Consider the following 15,774-nt stretch of genomic DNA (forward strand, 5'->3'; position numbering starts at 1 on the left):
AAAGTACATTCCTTCTTTTATTTGGTTCACAATGCTTTCGTATGTATTATTATGTTAGACTTGCAATGAATAAAACCCCCCTTTTTCCGACACCAAGGTATGGCAACTCCACCCCTGGCTTACCATCGATAGGCGATACATGGCAGTGCGGCCACACTTTCGCCAATACGGTCCCACCTTGAGTAATACCCGAGTTAAATTACTAATAACAAAGGCTGGTTCAGCGGAAAAAGGACCAGTGAGGACGCCCCAACGCTGCCACACGCCCACAGTCACCGCACAAATGCCGAAGAATGGCGACGCCGGCAACCGGAGCGGTTCCGGGACCACCAGCGACGGCTGCATCTATCCGGACGACGTCATAATGGGCGTGGGTGTTGCATTCAATGTCCGATACACGGGCTGCGTGGAGGTGAAGACCTCAATGAAATCCCTGGATTTTGAGACCCGGACGCAGCTGGCGCGGTAAGTGAGCTCTGCCGATGAATCACAAATGAGTTATCGTCTGTTTTCCATGCTTTAACAGGGAGTGCATTAACCGGGTGTGCGAGGCGGCCGGCCTAAAGTCTGCTGGCAAGCGGAGATTAACCAGCTTCATATCGGATCGCCCCAGCATGCAGCACGCCGGCACCAACATAATCATTAACGTTTCCAGCCGAGCTCTGTCCCTGAGCAACGTGGAAACGGGCGAGGTGATTGCCAATCACAATATGCCGCGCATATCATTCGCCTCCGGCGGTGACAATGACACCCTCGACTTCCTGGCCTACATTGCCAAGAACGAGGATGAATGGCGGGCCTGCTATGTCCTCGAATGCGCTGGCGGTCAAAGCGAGGATCTAATAGTGACCATTGGCAAGGCCTTTGCCCTGCGTTTCAACGCGCTCAGTCGCCTCAATGATCCCTCCGGGGATTGCAATATCAATCAGAGCTGCAAGGAGAATGTGAAGGAGTACTACAACGATTTGCCAAACAAGCTGCCACCGGAGTTGCCGGAACAACAACAGCAGCAGCAGGTGCAGCAGCCACTGCACCCGCATGCGCCGCGTGTGGCACAGCTGAATCTAAAGAAGCCACGCGATCGACTGAGCAGCAACCTCATCGACCTCAACTCCCCGCCACCCGATCAAACGACCAATAAGCTGGGTCACTTTGATCCCCTTCAAGCGACCACGGCGCCCAACACCGTTTTGGCCACAGTACGCGATGTGTTCGATGGACCGCAGTGTCCACTAACGGCGGAGGTGTGGTTCCATGCGGGCATCTCGAGACCAATTTCAGAGCGCTTGCTACAGCAGGATGGCGACTTCCTGGTGCGCGAGTCACAGGGAAAGCGGGGCCAGTACGTGCTAACCGGATTGGAGGGCAAGACGCCGAAGCATCTCCTGCTCATCGATCCTGAGGGCGTGGTCCGTACCAAAGATCGCATCTTTGACAGCATAAGCCACCTGATCAACTACCACTGGGCACATTCACTGCCCATTATATCGGAGGACTCCGAGCTGGTCTTGCGTACTCCGGTGCGAAGACCACAACAAGATCAGGCTGCAGCTTCCATTGCAACAGCATCTTCCTGAACCGGAGGGCACTATCATACGTATACTTACCACCCTTCATATACATAAATATATACAAATATTAGCATCTGCGTACACCCTTAGATTTAAATATTGTGCACTCGTAGAGAATATCTTTTATATATCGTCTGTATAAAAACGAAACCATATATTTATGGATTGAATATATACATATTTACAAATATGTGCATGTCTACAGTATTTTCCATTCGGATGCGAATAAATATGATAAACTGGAACACAGATTTGGGGTTATTAAGTTGCAACTGAGATGCTATGGATTCGCAGGCCTATTAAAAAAGGCAATCATTTGCTTCCTACTAAATGGGAATAACTTTACAAGTTGTTTGATGGCAACGAAGGCTTTATATCTCCACTTATATAGTCCCCACTTTGAGTGTTTTGAAACTTTGCTTAGTAATATCCATTTCCAATAATACTTTCATCTCGAATGCTAAGAAATACACTTTAAATGCACTTCACACAAGCTTGTTTATTGTGATCCCATGCAAATCAGAACATCATCATCTACGCGCTATAGAAATCTTAGTTGCGACGACCAAAGTTGTTGGTGTTGGGCTGGGTGAGCTGCAGGCCACGGATGTTGTGGAAGTCCAGAAGCTTCAACATCTCCTTGGTGTCGGCGTCGACCTCGATGATGTCCTGCTCCAGAGCGGAGACGGCCGGGACGTAGTTGTCGCGACGCTCACGCTCCTCCTCCTGCAGCTTGATGGAAATACCACGGACCTGGGAGTGGCGCAGACGGCCCATCAAATGGGTGACATAGCTGAAAGAGATGATTAAAGGGTTATAAACCGACTGACATACAAATTAATCTTTGCAAAACTCACCCGGCAATCTTGTTGCGCAGGGGCTTGGTGGGGATGATGGCCACCTCCTCGCAGATGCGCTTGTTGGTGTGGAAGTCCAACGTCAGGCGAGTGTAGTACTTCTCGATGATGACCTTAGCGGCCTTCTTCACCGTCTTGGTTCGTACGCGACCCTGTGGACGATGGTAAGTTAAGATTAATAAGCGTTTTCACGACATTTCACTGCTTTTCGTATCCCTTTGGTAGGAATTGTCCTTTTATGCTTTACATTTGAGCATTTTTCACATGATTTTCAAATAGTTGCTGCACCTCCCGGTGCCTTTTGTATAGGCCAGCACTGATTATTGTTTACAAAGAACTATTCGTTTACATTGCATTCCGTTCGGTCTTATAAAGCCACATCTAAGACTCGGCACATAAATAATTGTTTTCTGGGGTAGCAAAATTTTACTATGCACGTGGGTAGCTCCCGGTTTAGCTGACATTTTTGGGTTATTTGCACGTTTTCGGGTTTGATTTTTGCCGGTTCTTAGCTGCTACGTACCATTCTGTTGCTCGATGGATATTTTAATCACCGCTAAAATGAGAAATTTACAATTATTTTAGGAGAAAACGTGGAGAAATGAAATTTGTGCACATACCTCGCCGGAAACGAAAGAAAAAGGAGGATGTCGTGTGACCAGGGTGGGGGTGTGAAAAATATACTAAAATATACCGCAAATATACCATAAAAATATAAGTGTGGAGGTGGATGAATTGGTCGAAATAAGCGTTGACTTGAACCGTGGCAACTCTGTGAATTTTTTGGAAAAAAATTCAATTATATGAAATGTATGTAGTTCTTTATACCTTAGTAATAACTTTAGGCCATAATAATATATAAAAAAAATTTTATTAAATATGTTTTAGTTCCGACAATTGTTTGATATTTCAACAGTGTAAATGGTCACTCCTGCTCTATTGCTAAAACTTTTTATTTAATTTCAAAAGTTCAGGGGAGATCAAAAAAAATAAATAAAAGCACGTATAAAAGTAGGTAATAACATTAGAAATAGGATATGGTAGCAATCTTTGTATCAAACGACAGCCTGGACAGCGTTTGAGCTCGCGTCCATTCGCTTTACCTATCGAGTTACCTATCGAAAAGTCGCAAATATACCAAAAATTCGAAATAGTGGAGTCAACCGAGCTGTGTTAGGTTTCTCCATATTGGTGCGAGTCACCGCTAAACGGTTATCGACTTTGTCGTTTTTGGTATATCTTAGCTAGCTTAGTATATTTGTCACTGCGGTGATATTTTTGGAAAATCCCGCCTTGGGTCACTCTGATTCTTATCGTTGTTGTTTGTGCTTTTCGATCGCGGATGTGTGCTTTTCGATCTCGCGATCTCTAATTTCTTTAGCAATATATGTGTATATATATTGCACAGTGACAACAGAACGAGAAAGAGAACAACAACTGCATATATGCGATTTATCAGGCGTGTTCTGCTGTGTGCGTGGGCGTGCGAATAAATAATAATAACACGAAATGAACGACCAAGAAAGACAACAACTGCAGCAGCAGCAGCAGCAGCAATACTATCAAAGCGACTGGAAGACGGTTAATAGTCATGGAAATTCGTTATCAGACAGCCGGGATTATGATACCAACTCGTCGCGCAATTCGCTCTCCGGCTCCCCGCCCGCCGCCTCGAATTCCTCCTGCTCCGGTTCCCTGGATTTCGATCGACCACTGGCCCAATTGCTCACCCCCAAACTGGAGTCCGATGGCCTGGGCATCATTCACGGCGATAGCTACAGCATCTACGGCAGCCAGGCGGCGGAATCCACCAGTGGCGAGCAACAGGTGCTTAATTTGGGGCCCTCGCTGGATGCGGAGGACGTCCAGGCTTCGTACAGTGCCCTGTTCCTTCAGGAACAACTCACTCACCCACAAACTCACGCACATCCACAACAAGTAGTTCCGGCGGAAGCGGACCAAGTTTTCCCGCTACCGGATCAACTAACGCCCATGCCCATCACGGTCATACCCATCACATACCATCACACCACCGAGAATCTCAGCTCCAGCCATGCGGAGGTTCCACTGATAGCCAGTCTGAGCGAAAGCAGTGCCCAGGTGTTCAATCTGGATGACATCTGCTTCACGCTGGAATACCAGTTCGAGAACCAGAAGCTCGTCCAGGTCCAGCCGCCCACTGTGGTCTCCCTCAGCATGGTGTCCACCTCCGGCGAGGGTGCAACAAACTGTGATAATGCCCAGGGAACTGGAAACCTCAACTCCAGGGGCTCCCAGATAAGTTCTCCGGCTTATTTCACTATTGAGACGAGGTACCACTCCATTTGCATGTTTACCCTTCTCCGTTGCATGTGACTTTTGTAGTTTGTTTGCTTAGGCATGTTATTTTATAGATTTCAATTTCAATACCTTCTCTGGTTAATTCAAATTCGAATTCAAAAATGCATTAAATTCATAATTTGTCTAAAAATAATTTTATAGTCTTTAATTTTTGGAATTCTTAAAACTATACGTATTATTATTCACACATATATCTAAAGAATCACTTTGCTATACATTTTTTTAAAGCCAAATTCTAGAAATTTCAATAAAATAAATAAAAATAAATCATTATTCTTTTTGAAATATTGAATTCGATACAATCTTTGAATGCATAATTAATTAAATAAATTTATAATATGGAACATTGAATTTTGATTAGTATACAGAAAAATAATTGAGAAAATGCTTTTTAAATACATTTTTTGTCAATACTTTAATTCATGACAGACCTTGAAAGCGTTCGATTGCCTTAGAAAAATATTCTTTATTTTGATTTGCAATCGCAAAACATTTGTTGAAAGCCAGATCGGTTCCGAATAATAATTGCATATATTTTTAGTGTCATTTATGAGTAGATTAGTGCTTAGCCGTGCCGTGTTTTTGTCGTATTTGGCCAATTATAGTGGGCCGTCAGGTGTGCCCTCCGCATTCTGACCCCCGCCCAGGGACACAACCGCCCCTCTTTTCTGCTAATTTTCCACTGCCCACACACAAAAAGTCACAGAGAGAAAAAAGGAAAACATTTGCCTAGCGTCGGCCGTGACGTGTCCGGCATTTTTTTGCTTTTATTTCACTTTTTGTTTGGCTCCCCCGAAAAAAGCCAAATTGAATTTTCATATTTTCTTCCTTGTCGAGAATTTGTTGGCAAATTTCAACCATTCCAATGTCCACTTATTACAACGCAGTGTCCGAATCGCTTGCAAGTTGTTTGCTAATTGCCTGATTTGTGTTCTCAGCCTGCTGCAATCGTTTCGACTGGGGTATACCCTCTTTTTTTGGGCACTTTTAATGCCGTGTGGCAATGGGCATCATAATGGGTGCATGCTTTGGCTTGGGCCTCCTCCACTTTGGCTGATGATTGTATCGAAATCATTTGTTTGGGCTAAAAATAGTTGCGCCGATGAACGCATTTAGATTTCTACCCCCACCCCAATCGTCGACCAGAATGTATAGATGGATATATGCATACATAGATGTGTATTTCTACATACATTGTGTGCTCGACGGTCGAAATTTTCCCAAAACTCATTCACATTTGGTGTAAAAGAAGCCGGTTTTCGAACGATATCAAATTGTAGCGCTGCCGTTGTGAAATTCACCCCCATGACCAGAACATTCCCATTAAAAAGTTCGATTTGGCACTATAAAAAGTTTTCTCTATTGAATCTATTATTTCCCAAAGGCTAAAGATCGTTAATGTGTCACAGGGCTTTGTTCTCTAGTATAAGTTGAATAGCATGCCTGGCTGATAGGGCTTACTTTTTAAGTTTTTTGAAATAGAATACATCTATTTAGTTGAAACTAGGCAAATATTGTTGCGATAAGTCATGAAACCAGAAGGGTTTACACCATGTTTACTTAAATTTCAATAGATATGATACAAAAATCTACTGATAAGAAGTGAAGGGTAATTGAAAGATTAGAGTTTAGATAATATGACTAGTTTTAGGAAAATAAAAATATATAAACATAGACGTATTCAAATGGTCATTAAATTAACATTTCTGTTCTATAGTACAAATGATCTTCTGTGATGGGGTTAGAGTTCAGCTCGTCTAGCTAGTTTTAGGAAAATAAAAATATATAGACACACATAATTAATTGGTTATGGTCCTTCAAAACCCATTCAAATAGTCATAAACTAAAATTGTCTGTTCCTAAGTCCAAATGATCTGTTGTGATGGGGTTAGTCCACTCTTTTCAACATTGTTGTTGCTCCTGGTTTGTTCATTATTCTGCGGTACAATAATTTTTCAATTTTTCATCCGTGCCTTGTGTGTTGTTTTGTACCATCCCTTCCCTTCCATCCTACCGATTCGGCAAAGACGCCTTTTTTTTTGCTATTTTTACCGCCATGAGTAGTGTTCCCTCAATCATATTTCTCATTTTTCAGCACTCCCGCGATTAGAAGGGGGCATCGCGATGGATGAGCCCCCATAGAGAAGGGTCTGGGGGACGGGCACGCCACCCGTCATTCGGTCAGCCTGCCAGCCGTCTCAGCACCCACGCACTTGTTGTACTATTTCCCTCGACTTTTCTTTATAGTTTCGGTTGCCGTCTGCTGTTTTCTGTTTGGCATTTGTTGTGTGTTTTGACCATGACAACATTAAATATTAATTAATCTGATAAATAAGGACCGAAAAGTCTCCAGAGGATGGCTAAATTATATCGCCTTAATGACTTTGTTTGCTGTTTATGTTTTTTGCTGACGCTCTAACCCCACTAATCGCAATATGTGCACTGTATATATATACATATACTTGTTGCGTTTATAATTATATACAAAGATCTTAACGGCCCACTGACACACAAATCGGGTGGAATATACATATGGCCCCCGCCCGATGCGATTTTCTGTTTGTTTCCAACTGCAAATTCGATAAATTCCCCCGTTGGTCTTTCCCAACCCCCCCACCAAATCGTTCCGATCTTCCAGCTTTGTGGATGAGTACGATCCAAATGAACCGGACGAGGACGAGCAGCTGGCCCACTGCATCCAACCGGGCGTTCTGCACCAAGATGCGGAGGAGGAGGAGATGGAGGGCAGGCAGGACCAGAACGATCAGCTCATGGCGTTGGCCTACGAGGTATCCCCACACCCAATCACCATCCGCTAGCCAAGTGTCTAACGTGCCTTGCGTTGCCTAACGCTTTTTGTAGCGACTCGCCATCCTAATCCTAGTGTTAGTGGAGATTCCGATTCCGATTCCTGCGATTCAGCCGTAGGCCTGTGTAACCAAGTTTTGTTAACCATCTCGCGGTGCGTAGTAATGCGAACTAGTATTGGCTGTCCCCTAACGTATCACTCGAAAAGTCCCGCATGGTTCCATCAGATCGTAATTGTCTCATTCCAAAGTACATACATCTGTTAACCTCCTAGCTACATCATTGATATTTTTAGATTGATATCTAATTGCAATATTTTCCCTATGGTTTAGAGTTCGGATGAGGCTCTCAGTCGCTATAGATGCAACTATGAGAACTGTTATCGCAGCTACAGCACAATCGGAAACCTGCGAACGCATTTAAAGACGCACACGGGTAGGTATCCTTATATATATAGGTGTTTAATCTATAAATTTACGTGTGTCCAGTCCGTTTGATTTCGTCATTAACAAAATTAAGTACTTTTAGTTGTATATCTCTGCGAGAACTTTCGTTCACACTACTCAAAACACTTTCGAGATACTTGTAGAAGGGGTCCAGCGGTTCCGCCGACCTTGCTTTCAAAGCATTCTCGATGAGATTCATTACGTCCAGAAACTTGGATTGTGCCTGATTTAGGTCCAGGCCAGTCGAGTTGGGAAAACTTTCAGAGGTCGGTTCATTTGGCATTTCATTGCCAGTTTGGCAGACTGATTCCTCCGCAATGAACTCCACGCTGGAGTTGTCCAACTCACTGAAATATTCCCCGTCGTTCTTATACTCTATTATAAACTCCTCGTGTGGATATTCGTTGATGTGCACACGTTTTTCAAAGGGTTCTTCGTATGCTTGACTTTCTTCGGTTTCTCCGGGTCCCGAAGTGCTATTAGTTGTCCTTTGCCTTTAAAAATAAAAATTATAATGTCACTTAAGTTAGCCTAAACAGTTCAATACCTCCTTAGCCTTATGTGATCCCTCAGAAACTCGAGGTCTTCAACCCTGTGTATATTGCTCGGCGTAGGACTGGGCTTCTGAATTTCCCGCACATAGCGGTCTCGCAGGGTCTTCCATCTTACTTGACAATATTCGACTGTAATTACCAAATAAAGATACTGAAGAGATTTCTTTTTTTGTAAAAATAAATTGTATTTACCAGGTCTCTGGCAAGCTTCGGCCACTAAAATCCAAGCCTTTTCCCTATCGGCTTTCGTGTGAATAGCTAATTGGCCTTTTTCGAACAAGCAAACATTTTGTTTGACGCTTTTGATTAGCACCTCGTCAATCGAATCCATATTGTTTTGACTATTCAAAATCGCAAGTTTTCGCACAAAACTTACGCGTTCGTGCGCTGCGTAAAATATGGAAACGCTGGTAAACAGCTGGCGAGCTTTAAGTGTTTTGCAACACTGGTGCTGCAGGGGCGCACGGTAATGAAATGGAATAGGGGATGAAAACCCTTAAACCTCATAAAAACATAGCATATATTATTCAACAATGAATTTGAATTTTTTAAAAACTTGCTTTTATTCCAGTTCTGAGGAAAAGGCATAGTTTTTAACGATCAACTTGCGAGTTAACCAAAATAGAAAAGTTTTGGGCTTTCCTAAATATTTTTTTAAGATTTTTGTTTTATAGTAAAGCATAATTACAATACTTTGTATATGGCTCAAGGTCTGGATACATAAAGTTAAGCACAAATTATTTTTATTTTCCTAATATGTTTCACACCCAAAATTCAGGTTTAAAATAAGGTCAAAAGGTTAGGAAAATATAAATCAATTGAATTACCTATATAATACATGCATTACTGACAAAGTGGTGTGTTATCCCTCTATATAATTAAATTTAAGTTCAGTTTATATTTTCAATTTAGTGATTTAAGTAAAAATGGAACCAACTTTATTTGGTCAACAAATGGTACTTCCCCTAAAACCTATTGTGGCGACGCCTAATGGCATTGTCATACATTTCTACATGCAAATATGCACAATGTGCATTGCATTACATACATATGTACATATATTATATTCACCACGTAATGCATTGTTTTCCCCGCTTTCCAGGCGACTACAGTTTTAAATGCCCGGAAGATGGATGCCAGAAGGCCTTCCTCACCTCCTACAGCCTGAAGATCCACGTCCGCGTCCACACAAAGGTGAAGCCATACGAATGCGAGGTGACCGGCTGCGATAAGGCCTTTAACACACGCTACAGGTGAGCACTCATCCACATCCACTCCGGCGGACTGATAGGTCGATAGCCACCGGAATAGACCAATGGCTGCAGGGTTTATTATTCACCAATCTACGTCGCCCGATCCACCAACAGATTGCACGCCCACCTGCGCCTGCACAATGGCGAGACGTTCAATTGCGAGCTGTGCCAGAAGTGCTTCACCACTCTGAGCGACCTGAAGAAGCACATGCGCACCCACACCCAGGAGCGGCCCTACAAGTGTCCGGAGGACGACTGCGGCAAGGCCTTCACCGCCTCACATCACCTGAAGACGCACCGGCGAACGCACACTGGCGAAAAGCCGTATCCCTGCCAGGAGGACAGCTGCCAGAAGTCGTTCAGCACATCGCACAGCTTGAAGTCCCATAAGAAGACGCACCAGCGGCAGTTGGTCAACAAGGGACGCAAGAAGAGGCCATTGAAATCGCAGCAAAGGGATCAGGAGCAAAAGGATCCCCAGCAGGAGCAGGAGCAGGATGAAGAGGAGTTCATAAAAGAGGATCCGACGCCGGAGATAATGGTGCTAAATCCAGGCAGTCACTGCTCCGAAACCACTAGCACGGACAGCGGAGTTGTGCTGCAGACGCTGACGCAGCAGGATCAGCTGTCCAATGTGTTTATCCTACAGGGTGACGAGCCTCTGATCCTGCCGGAAACATCACAGGCCTACCAGCTCTCCTATGCCGCCGAGGAGGAGATACCTAGTCCGTGGATAGACGCCGGCGTGCTTGTCTCCAAGCCCATCATTCCCATGGCTCCGCTAACGGATGCCTGCGTGGCCCTGCCCACCGAGATGCCCAGTTTCGTGGACCTAAAGCCCACATTCGGCAATGCAGTGAGCGGCAACATGGGTGATCCGCAGGCGGAGACCATGGATGTGGACGCCAACGTAGAGCCCTCGCTGCCTACACCCACCTTGGAGTTGAATCAGCAGAATATCGAAGAGCTGCTAAAGCAGGACAGCTTCGACAACGAGGAGGACATGGAGACGGAGTCACTGCTGAACGACATCCTCATGACCATCGACAACAACAGCGCCCTGTTGCAGGCCACACTGCAGCAGGCCTCCCAAGTGCCCAGCGATGCCTCCGGCCTGGTGGAACTGGACATCCGGGACAATAAGCCCACCCTCAAGCAGATCACAGCGGATGCGGGCATCTGCAATTGCACCAACTGCAAGTGCGATCAATCAAAGAGCTGTCACAGCGGCGACTGTGGTGCTGCAGCTGCTCAAAGGGCCACCAGGACGACCACGACCACAACGATGAATTCCAGCGGTGGCAAACGCATCTGCGGCAGCGTGGCGCCCACCAAAAAAGTGAGTAAACGCGAGGCGGAAATGAACCAGAACATCGAGGATGTTGCTTTGCTGTTGCAAAACCTTGCTTCCATGGGTACCGGTGGCTCCTCTGGCGGCGGCGGCGGCGGCGGAGGTTGCTGCGGCGGCGGTGGTGGTGCAGCCGCCAAGCCGGCACCTTCTGCTGGAGGCTGCTGTGCCGGAGAGCCCAAGGCTCCCGAGCCCGTGAAGACCGGATGCGGCTGTGCTCAGCCGAGTAAACCCTCCTCCGGTGGCTGTTGCGGCACTGGAGGTGCTGCTGCTCCTCCTCCGCCCGCTCCCTCGGGAGGCTGCTGCTCGGGCAACCAGAAGCCAGCAGTCGCTCCTCCTCCAGCCTCGGGCTGTTGCTCTGGCCAGGGAAAAGCACAGGAGCCACCCGTCATCAGCAGTGCTCCTTCAGCTCCCGCTGCCGCCGTCAAGGGCAACGCCTGCACCTGCAAGAGTCCGGCGGAGGGCGTGGCCAACGGCTGCTGCGTGGTGATCTGCATTAAAACGCTGCAAGCGCTCCGCAAAGTTCTGACGCGCCGGAATCTAAACCTAATGCTTTGTCCACAGCAGAACTAAACTAAGAACTACTTATGTACACTAATCCCAAAGCCCCAAAAAAACCCAAAAGGCCAAACCCAAGAGCCCACAGAATCCAATCATGTAATCAATCAAGTATTGTGCCTGTAAAAAGTATTTCCCCATAAAGAACCAGAAAAAGAGACCTAAAAACCCTTGAAATTGTCAAAGTGCATTTAAGCGAAACGATTCAACTATATGTGATCCCAGCGGAGGCTGGCCGCGCTACAAACAAAAATTACAAAAGTTACCCTAAACGTACTATAATCATTACGAGCCCCAAATTATCTAGAAACCCAAAGCAGTTTCCGACGAGCGAATATAGAGCTTTTTGCAAACTGACGGCGATAAACGAGACATTGCCATAAATCCATTGTACGAAGATATGCCGACCTTATCGGGGAATAAAACATGGCAAACTATGTAGTATATAGTCAATTGATTCATATGTATAACGAGACAGTTGATAACATGCCGTCAGCTCCCTTTTAATCCAAAGCTCTTTCTTGTTTTTGTACATTTTGTTTAATATTTAACACGTTAAATATCTTTGAGTTTATCTAAAACTAACAATTATAATTTATTACTACCCCAGATCCTAAGCGATCCATGTCTTTAGGGACGTAATATTTATGGGGGGGTTTCATTTGTTAAACTGTATCAAATATAACAAAATACTTTTGTTTATTTTTATCGAGTTTATGACGCTTTATATCATGCCAAATATGAACAGAAACATATTTTCTACTGTTTTCTTATATACCCAAAGTTAAATCATCTGTATAAAGTCGAATAAAACATAAAACTAAACTTGTTGTAACGATTCTTATTGCTCCAATATTGCTGTTGCCGCTGTTGCTCCTGTGGATGTTGCTTGTTGCTCCTGCTGATGCTCATTTTGCTGATGAGGCTTAACGCTCCGGAATGTGGAGGGCAGTTCGGAAACCGAAAAAACGCAGATTACTAGATGCTAATCTCTATACAGAATGTGCTTTTATTGACCCCCCCTAAAGAACTCATAGTACTACGCGCTCTGATCCACTGATCCACACTTGTTGTTTTCTAATCCTCGCCAGCTGGTATGACCTCCTCTAGACGCCGCACGAACTTAACGCGCAGTTCCGTCACATTGTCGCCCTTCAGTTGATCCTGCAAAGGACACCCAGCCACACACGCACACACAAAAACGCATACAAGACCATTAGCCAACAATAATATGAGTAAGAGAGAGTATTCCACAAGACTTGCCTGCACGAACCAGCACTGCACCTCCAGCTGCACCATCTCCAGGGCGCCGCGGATGCAGCCGCTGAGTATGGCACTGTAGCGCAGATTGGTCAGGTCCGGCGGCAGCTCGACGAACTCCGTCAGCGGATTGCTGTCGAACAGCAGCGAGAACTCATCGGATGCCGCCGACCAGTTCGAGATGGTGGGCTGGATGTTCAGGTAGATGCGGAACGCCTGCTGGACACGATCGGCCGTCTCGCGCATCTCCAGGCAGCGGGGCGCCGAGGTCCTCGCCAGAAAGTCCTCGACCAGTCGCATGCCCATATTGTAGCCGATCCGCTCCAGCTGCTTGTTCACATCCTCGGCGTTCTCAAAGTCGCGAAGCATCTGGGTGACGAGTGCCCCGTAGGTGAGTGTCAGGAACTCCGAGTTCTGTGTTTTGTTTTTTGTACAAACGAGGAAGAAAGGAGAGCAGTCAGCAAATAAAAATCAATCCAGAACCAGAACAAAACGTTTTATGGGCCGGTACCATATACGAAACTATAGCCATTACAAACTTCTATAGAAAACTTTAGTTTTTTAAGTGTATAAACAAATCTTTGTATTTATTATGAAATCTTATGTCCTTATTTGTTTCTTCGAATTTGTCTTATGATTTGATTTTTTTGTATATTATAGTGCTCAGCTTTCTATGACTATTTAAACCTTGTTCCCATTTACATTTCAAAATGATTAGTTAAATTGATATTAATAATTGCACAATTGGTTAGTTGTTAATTTGGAATACATACTTTTAGTATAAAACATAATTTGTCTATCAAAATAATTACATATCTTATCGCAAATATTATAAAACCTATTAAATATAAAAATATATAAATCTTTTTCACTATTGAAATTTGTAAATTTGTATTAAAAAATAAATGATGTAAATTTGAAAAAAGATAATCAACATTTGGCAATAAAACTAAATTATTTCGAAATGTGAAATGGCAACAAGGCTTGGGCTTGTTATTCGAAATGAACAAGTAAAAATTGCAACCGAAAGAGGTGAGCCGACTTATGAGGTGTGATTGGGGACAAGTGGAAAACACAGAGTGACTGGCTTAGGACTATACGTTATGATCTAGTCTAGTATGTATCTACAGCTAGACAGCGACTATTCCGATTTGATCGCCGTTATGGTAATGCTTGGCGTTTGATGAGGTGCAATCAGTTTAGGTGGCGCCCTCGCCGTTCCTCGGCTGAGGGTTACGCCGCCACTGGGCGCCATGGGCATGCTGCCGCTATCCGGACCGGATGAATCCTGATCGCCCTTCTCCTGCGCCGAATGAAAGCGGCCACCCTCGCCCCGCGCCCTATTCATGGCGTGCCGATGGCGAGATTCATGCAGATACTTGCAGCGCTCCTTGGGTATGCGCGACTCCAGCTTGGCCCTGGCCTGCCTCCGGATAAGGATGCGTTTGTACTGCTTGGCATTCACATAGAGCGGCTCCTCATCCGCCTCGCCCTTGGAGCTCTCGTCCTCGCTGTTCGTATTGGTCCCAGTGGTACTTGTGCTGACATCAGCGCTTATATTATTGGCTGCAGCGCTGGCCGCAGCCGCCGCTGCTGCCGCAGCCACCGCCGCCTGTTGTTGTTGTTGCTGCTGGGTTTGGTTCTGGGCCTGAACCTGCTGTTGTTGTTGTTGCTGCTGCTGCTGCTGTTGTTGTTGGGTCACCACAGAGGCAACACCTGCACCCACTCCAGCATTGGCGGCTGCCGCATTCACCGCTGCCATGGCCGTCTGTGGCACCATGATGATCTGCTGACCAGCGGTGGGCGTTGCCTGATTAGCGCTGGCCGCTGGAGTGATCTGCACCAGCTGCCCGTTGATGTTGAGGTAGTGGGGCGCAGGTTGAGCGGCCATGGCTGCTGCTGCGTTGGCCGCTGCATTCGGATCCAGGGCGGCAATGGTGGGCGTCTGATAGAAGATGGTCTGGCCATCGGGCAGCTGCATCACCTGCATCTGGGGCTGCTGCTGGGCCGCCGCCTGCAGCATGATCTGGTTGGCCTGCAGGGGTATCAATTGAGGCTGCAGACCCGTCGCCGTCGTCTGGCCCTGTGCCTGCTGGCCAATTATGATTTGGGCCGCTCCGGTGGGCAGCATTGGCATGGGAATCACTTGGATGGGTTGGGCAGCAGCGGCAGTGGTGCCGGCATTTGTGGCTCCTCCGGCTGCCGTGTTTACATTCACATTGTTGCCGGTTGTTGCGTTGTTGTTGCTGCTATTGTTGTTGGCGGCGGCGGCAGCGGCGACGGCGGAGGCGTTGGAGCTCATTCTGGGCGTGGCTGAGGGACGGCTGGTGGCGCTGAAATGGTTTTCCATAGCCCGATTGCTGGGCGATTTGTGCCTGTCTGTTGTCGTGTCTCAACATCAAGCCCTCAACACACACCACACTTACTGGAAAAGCGAATGAAGCCGATTTTGAGGGTGGGTGGCACGTCAAAAGATTCGTTCTTAGTGCTCTATGCAAAAACTAACCTTACAACTAGGGCTAACTATCTAGAGCTAACGATACCGATCACCCACTTACTGCCCCCGTCCCTCGATCAACTCACCACTTTCTTGGCGTCCAAACGAGAGGCTTGTCGCGACATTTTCCGGCTGTTTACGTTGCGAATAGTCCAATTGAAAATAGAATTCTCTGTTTTTCCGACTTTTACAGAGCAGGGTTGCCAGGCTACGGTCTGGAGTCACCCCCAGGGCTGCAGGCACTATACATATCGGTAGCAGTCACTATCGCCCGAAGTCACT

General features: G+C 46.0%; 6 protein-coding genes across 8 annotated transcripts; 2 read left to right on the forward strand and 4 right to left on the reverse strand.

Moving 5' to 3' along the window:
* The first annotated feature begins 155 nt into the window (after positions 1-155).
* On the forward strand, positions 156-1,761 carry LOC119554311 (SHC-transforming protein 2). Its single transcript, XM_037865171.1, has 2 exons — positions 156-465; positions 527-1,761. Exons 1-2 carry the CDS (start codon positions 284-286, stop codon positions 1,575-1,577), a joined length of 1,233 nt encoding a protein of 410 aa, XP_037721099.1. The 5' UTR covers positions 156-283; the 3' UTR covers positions 1,578-1,761.
* A 340-nt stretch (positions 1,762-2,101) lies between these two features.
* LOC119554312 (40S ribosomal protein S17) lies at positions 2,102-3,053 on the reverse strand. Its single transcript, XM_037865172.1, has 3 exons — positions 2,952-3,053; positions 2,429-2,580; positions 2,102-2,364 (listed from the first exon to the last, which is right to left on the reverse strand). Exons 1-3 carry the CDS (start codon positions 2,952-2,954, stop codon positions 2,124-2,126), a joined length of 396 nt encoding a protein of 131 aa, XP_037721100.1. The 5' UTR covers positions 2,955-3,053; the 3' UTR covers positions 2,102-2,123.
* A 688-nt stretch (positions 3,054-3,741) lies between these two features.
* On the forward strand, positions 3,742-13,004 carry LOC119552503 (transcriptional activator cubitus interruptus). 3 transcript variants are annotated; one of them, XM_037862112.1, is made up of 6 exons: positions 3,742-4,740; positions 7,407-7,557; positions 7,909-8,011; positions 9,679-9,829; positions 9,944-11,168; positions 12,827-13,004. In XM_037862112.1, the coding sequence occupies exons 1-6, from the start codon at positions 3,938-3,940 to the stop codon at positions 12,833-12,835; spliced, it is 2,442 nt and encodes an 813-aa protein (XP_037718040.1). In that variant the 5' UTR covers positions 3,742-3,937; the 3' UTR covers positions 12,836-13,004. The 3 variants fall into 3 exon arrangements, with proteins under 3 accessions (XP_037718040.1, XP_037718039.1, XP_037718041.1); XM_037862111.1 differs by lacking the exon at positions 12,827-13,004 and having other exon boundaries at positions 9,944-12,560; XM_037862113.1 differs by lacking the exons at positions 7,407-7,557; positions 12,827-13,004 and having other exon boundaries at positions 3,742-4,255; positions 9,944-12,560.
* On the reverse strand, positions 8,017-8,995 carry LOC119552505 (transcription factor Adf-1). The gene is made up of 3 exons (XM_037862115.1): positions 8,769-8,995; positions 8,570-8,705; positions 8,017-8,516 (listed from the first exon to the last, which is right to left on the reverse strand). Exons 1-3 carry the CDS (start codon positions 8,905-8,907, stop codon positions 8,051-8,053), a joined length of 741 nt encoding a protein of 246 aa, XP_037718043.1. The 5' UTR covers positions 8,908-8,995; the 3' UTR covers positions 8,017-8,050.
* On the reverse strand, positions 12,416-15,702 carry LOC119552506 (trafficking protein particle complex subunit 3). Its single transcript, XM_037862116.1, has 3 exons — positions 15,579-15,702; positions 12,999-13,409; positions 12,416-12,899 (listed from the first exon to the last, which is right to left on the reverse strand). Exons 1-3 carry the CDS (start codon positions 15,615-15,617, stop codon positions 12,813-12,815), a joined length of 537 nt encoding a protein of 178 aa, XP_037718044.1. The 5' UTR covers positions 15,618-15,702; the 3' UTR covers positions 12,416-12,812.
* Positions 13,553-15,716, reverse strand: LOC119552504 (nuclear transcription factor Y subunit alpha). The gene is made up of 2 exons (XM_037862114.1): positions 15,579-15,716; positions 13,553-15,420 (listed from the first exon to the last, which is right to left on the reverse strand). Exon 2 carries the CDS (start codon positions 15,343-15,345, stop codon positions 14,137-14,139), a length of 1,209 nt encoding a protein of 402 aa, XP_037718042.1. The 5' UTR covers positions 15,346-15,420; positions 15,579-15,716; the 3' UTR covers positions 13,553-14,136.
* Between the last annotated feature and the right edge of the window lie 58 nt (positions 15,717-15,774).

Source organism: Drosophila subpulchrella, chromosome 3L, assembly GCF_014743375.2.
Source record: "Drosophila subpulchrella strain 33 F10 #4 breed RU33 chromosome 3L, RU_Dsub_v1.1 Primary Assembly, whole genome shotgun sequence".
Taxonomy (NCBI): domain Eukaryota; kingdom Metazoa; phylum Arthropoda; class Insecta; order Diptera; family Drosophilidae; genus Drosophila; species Drosophila subpulchrella.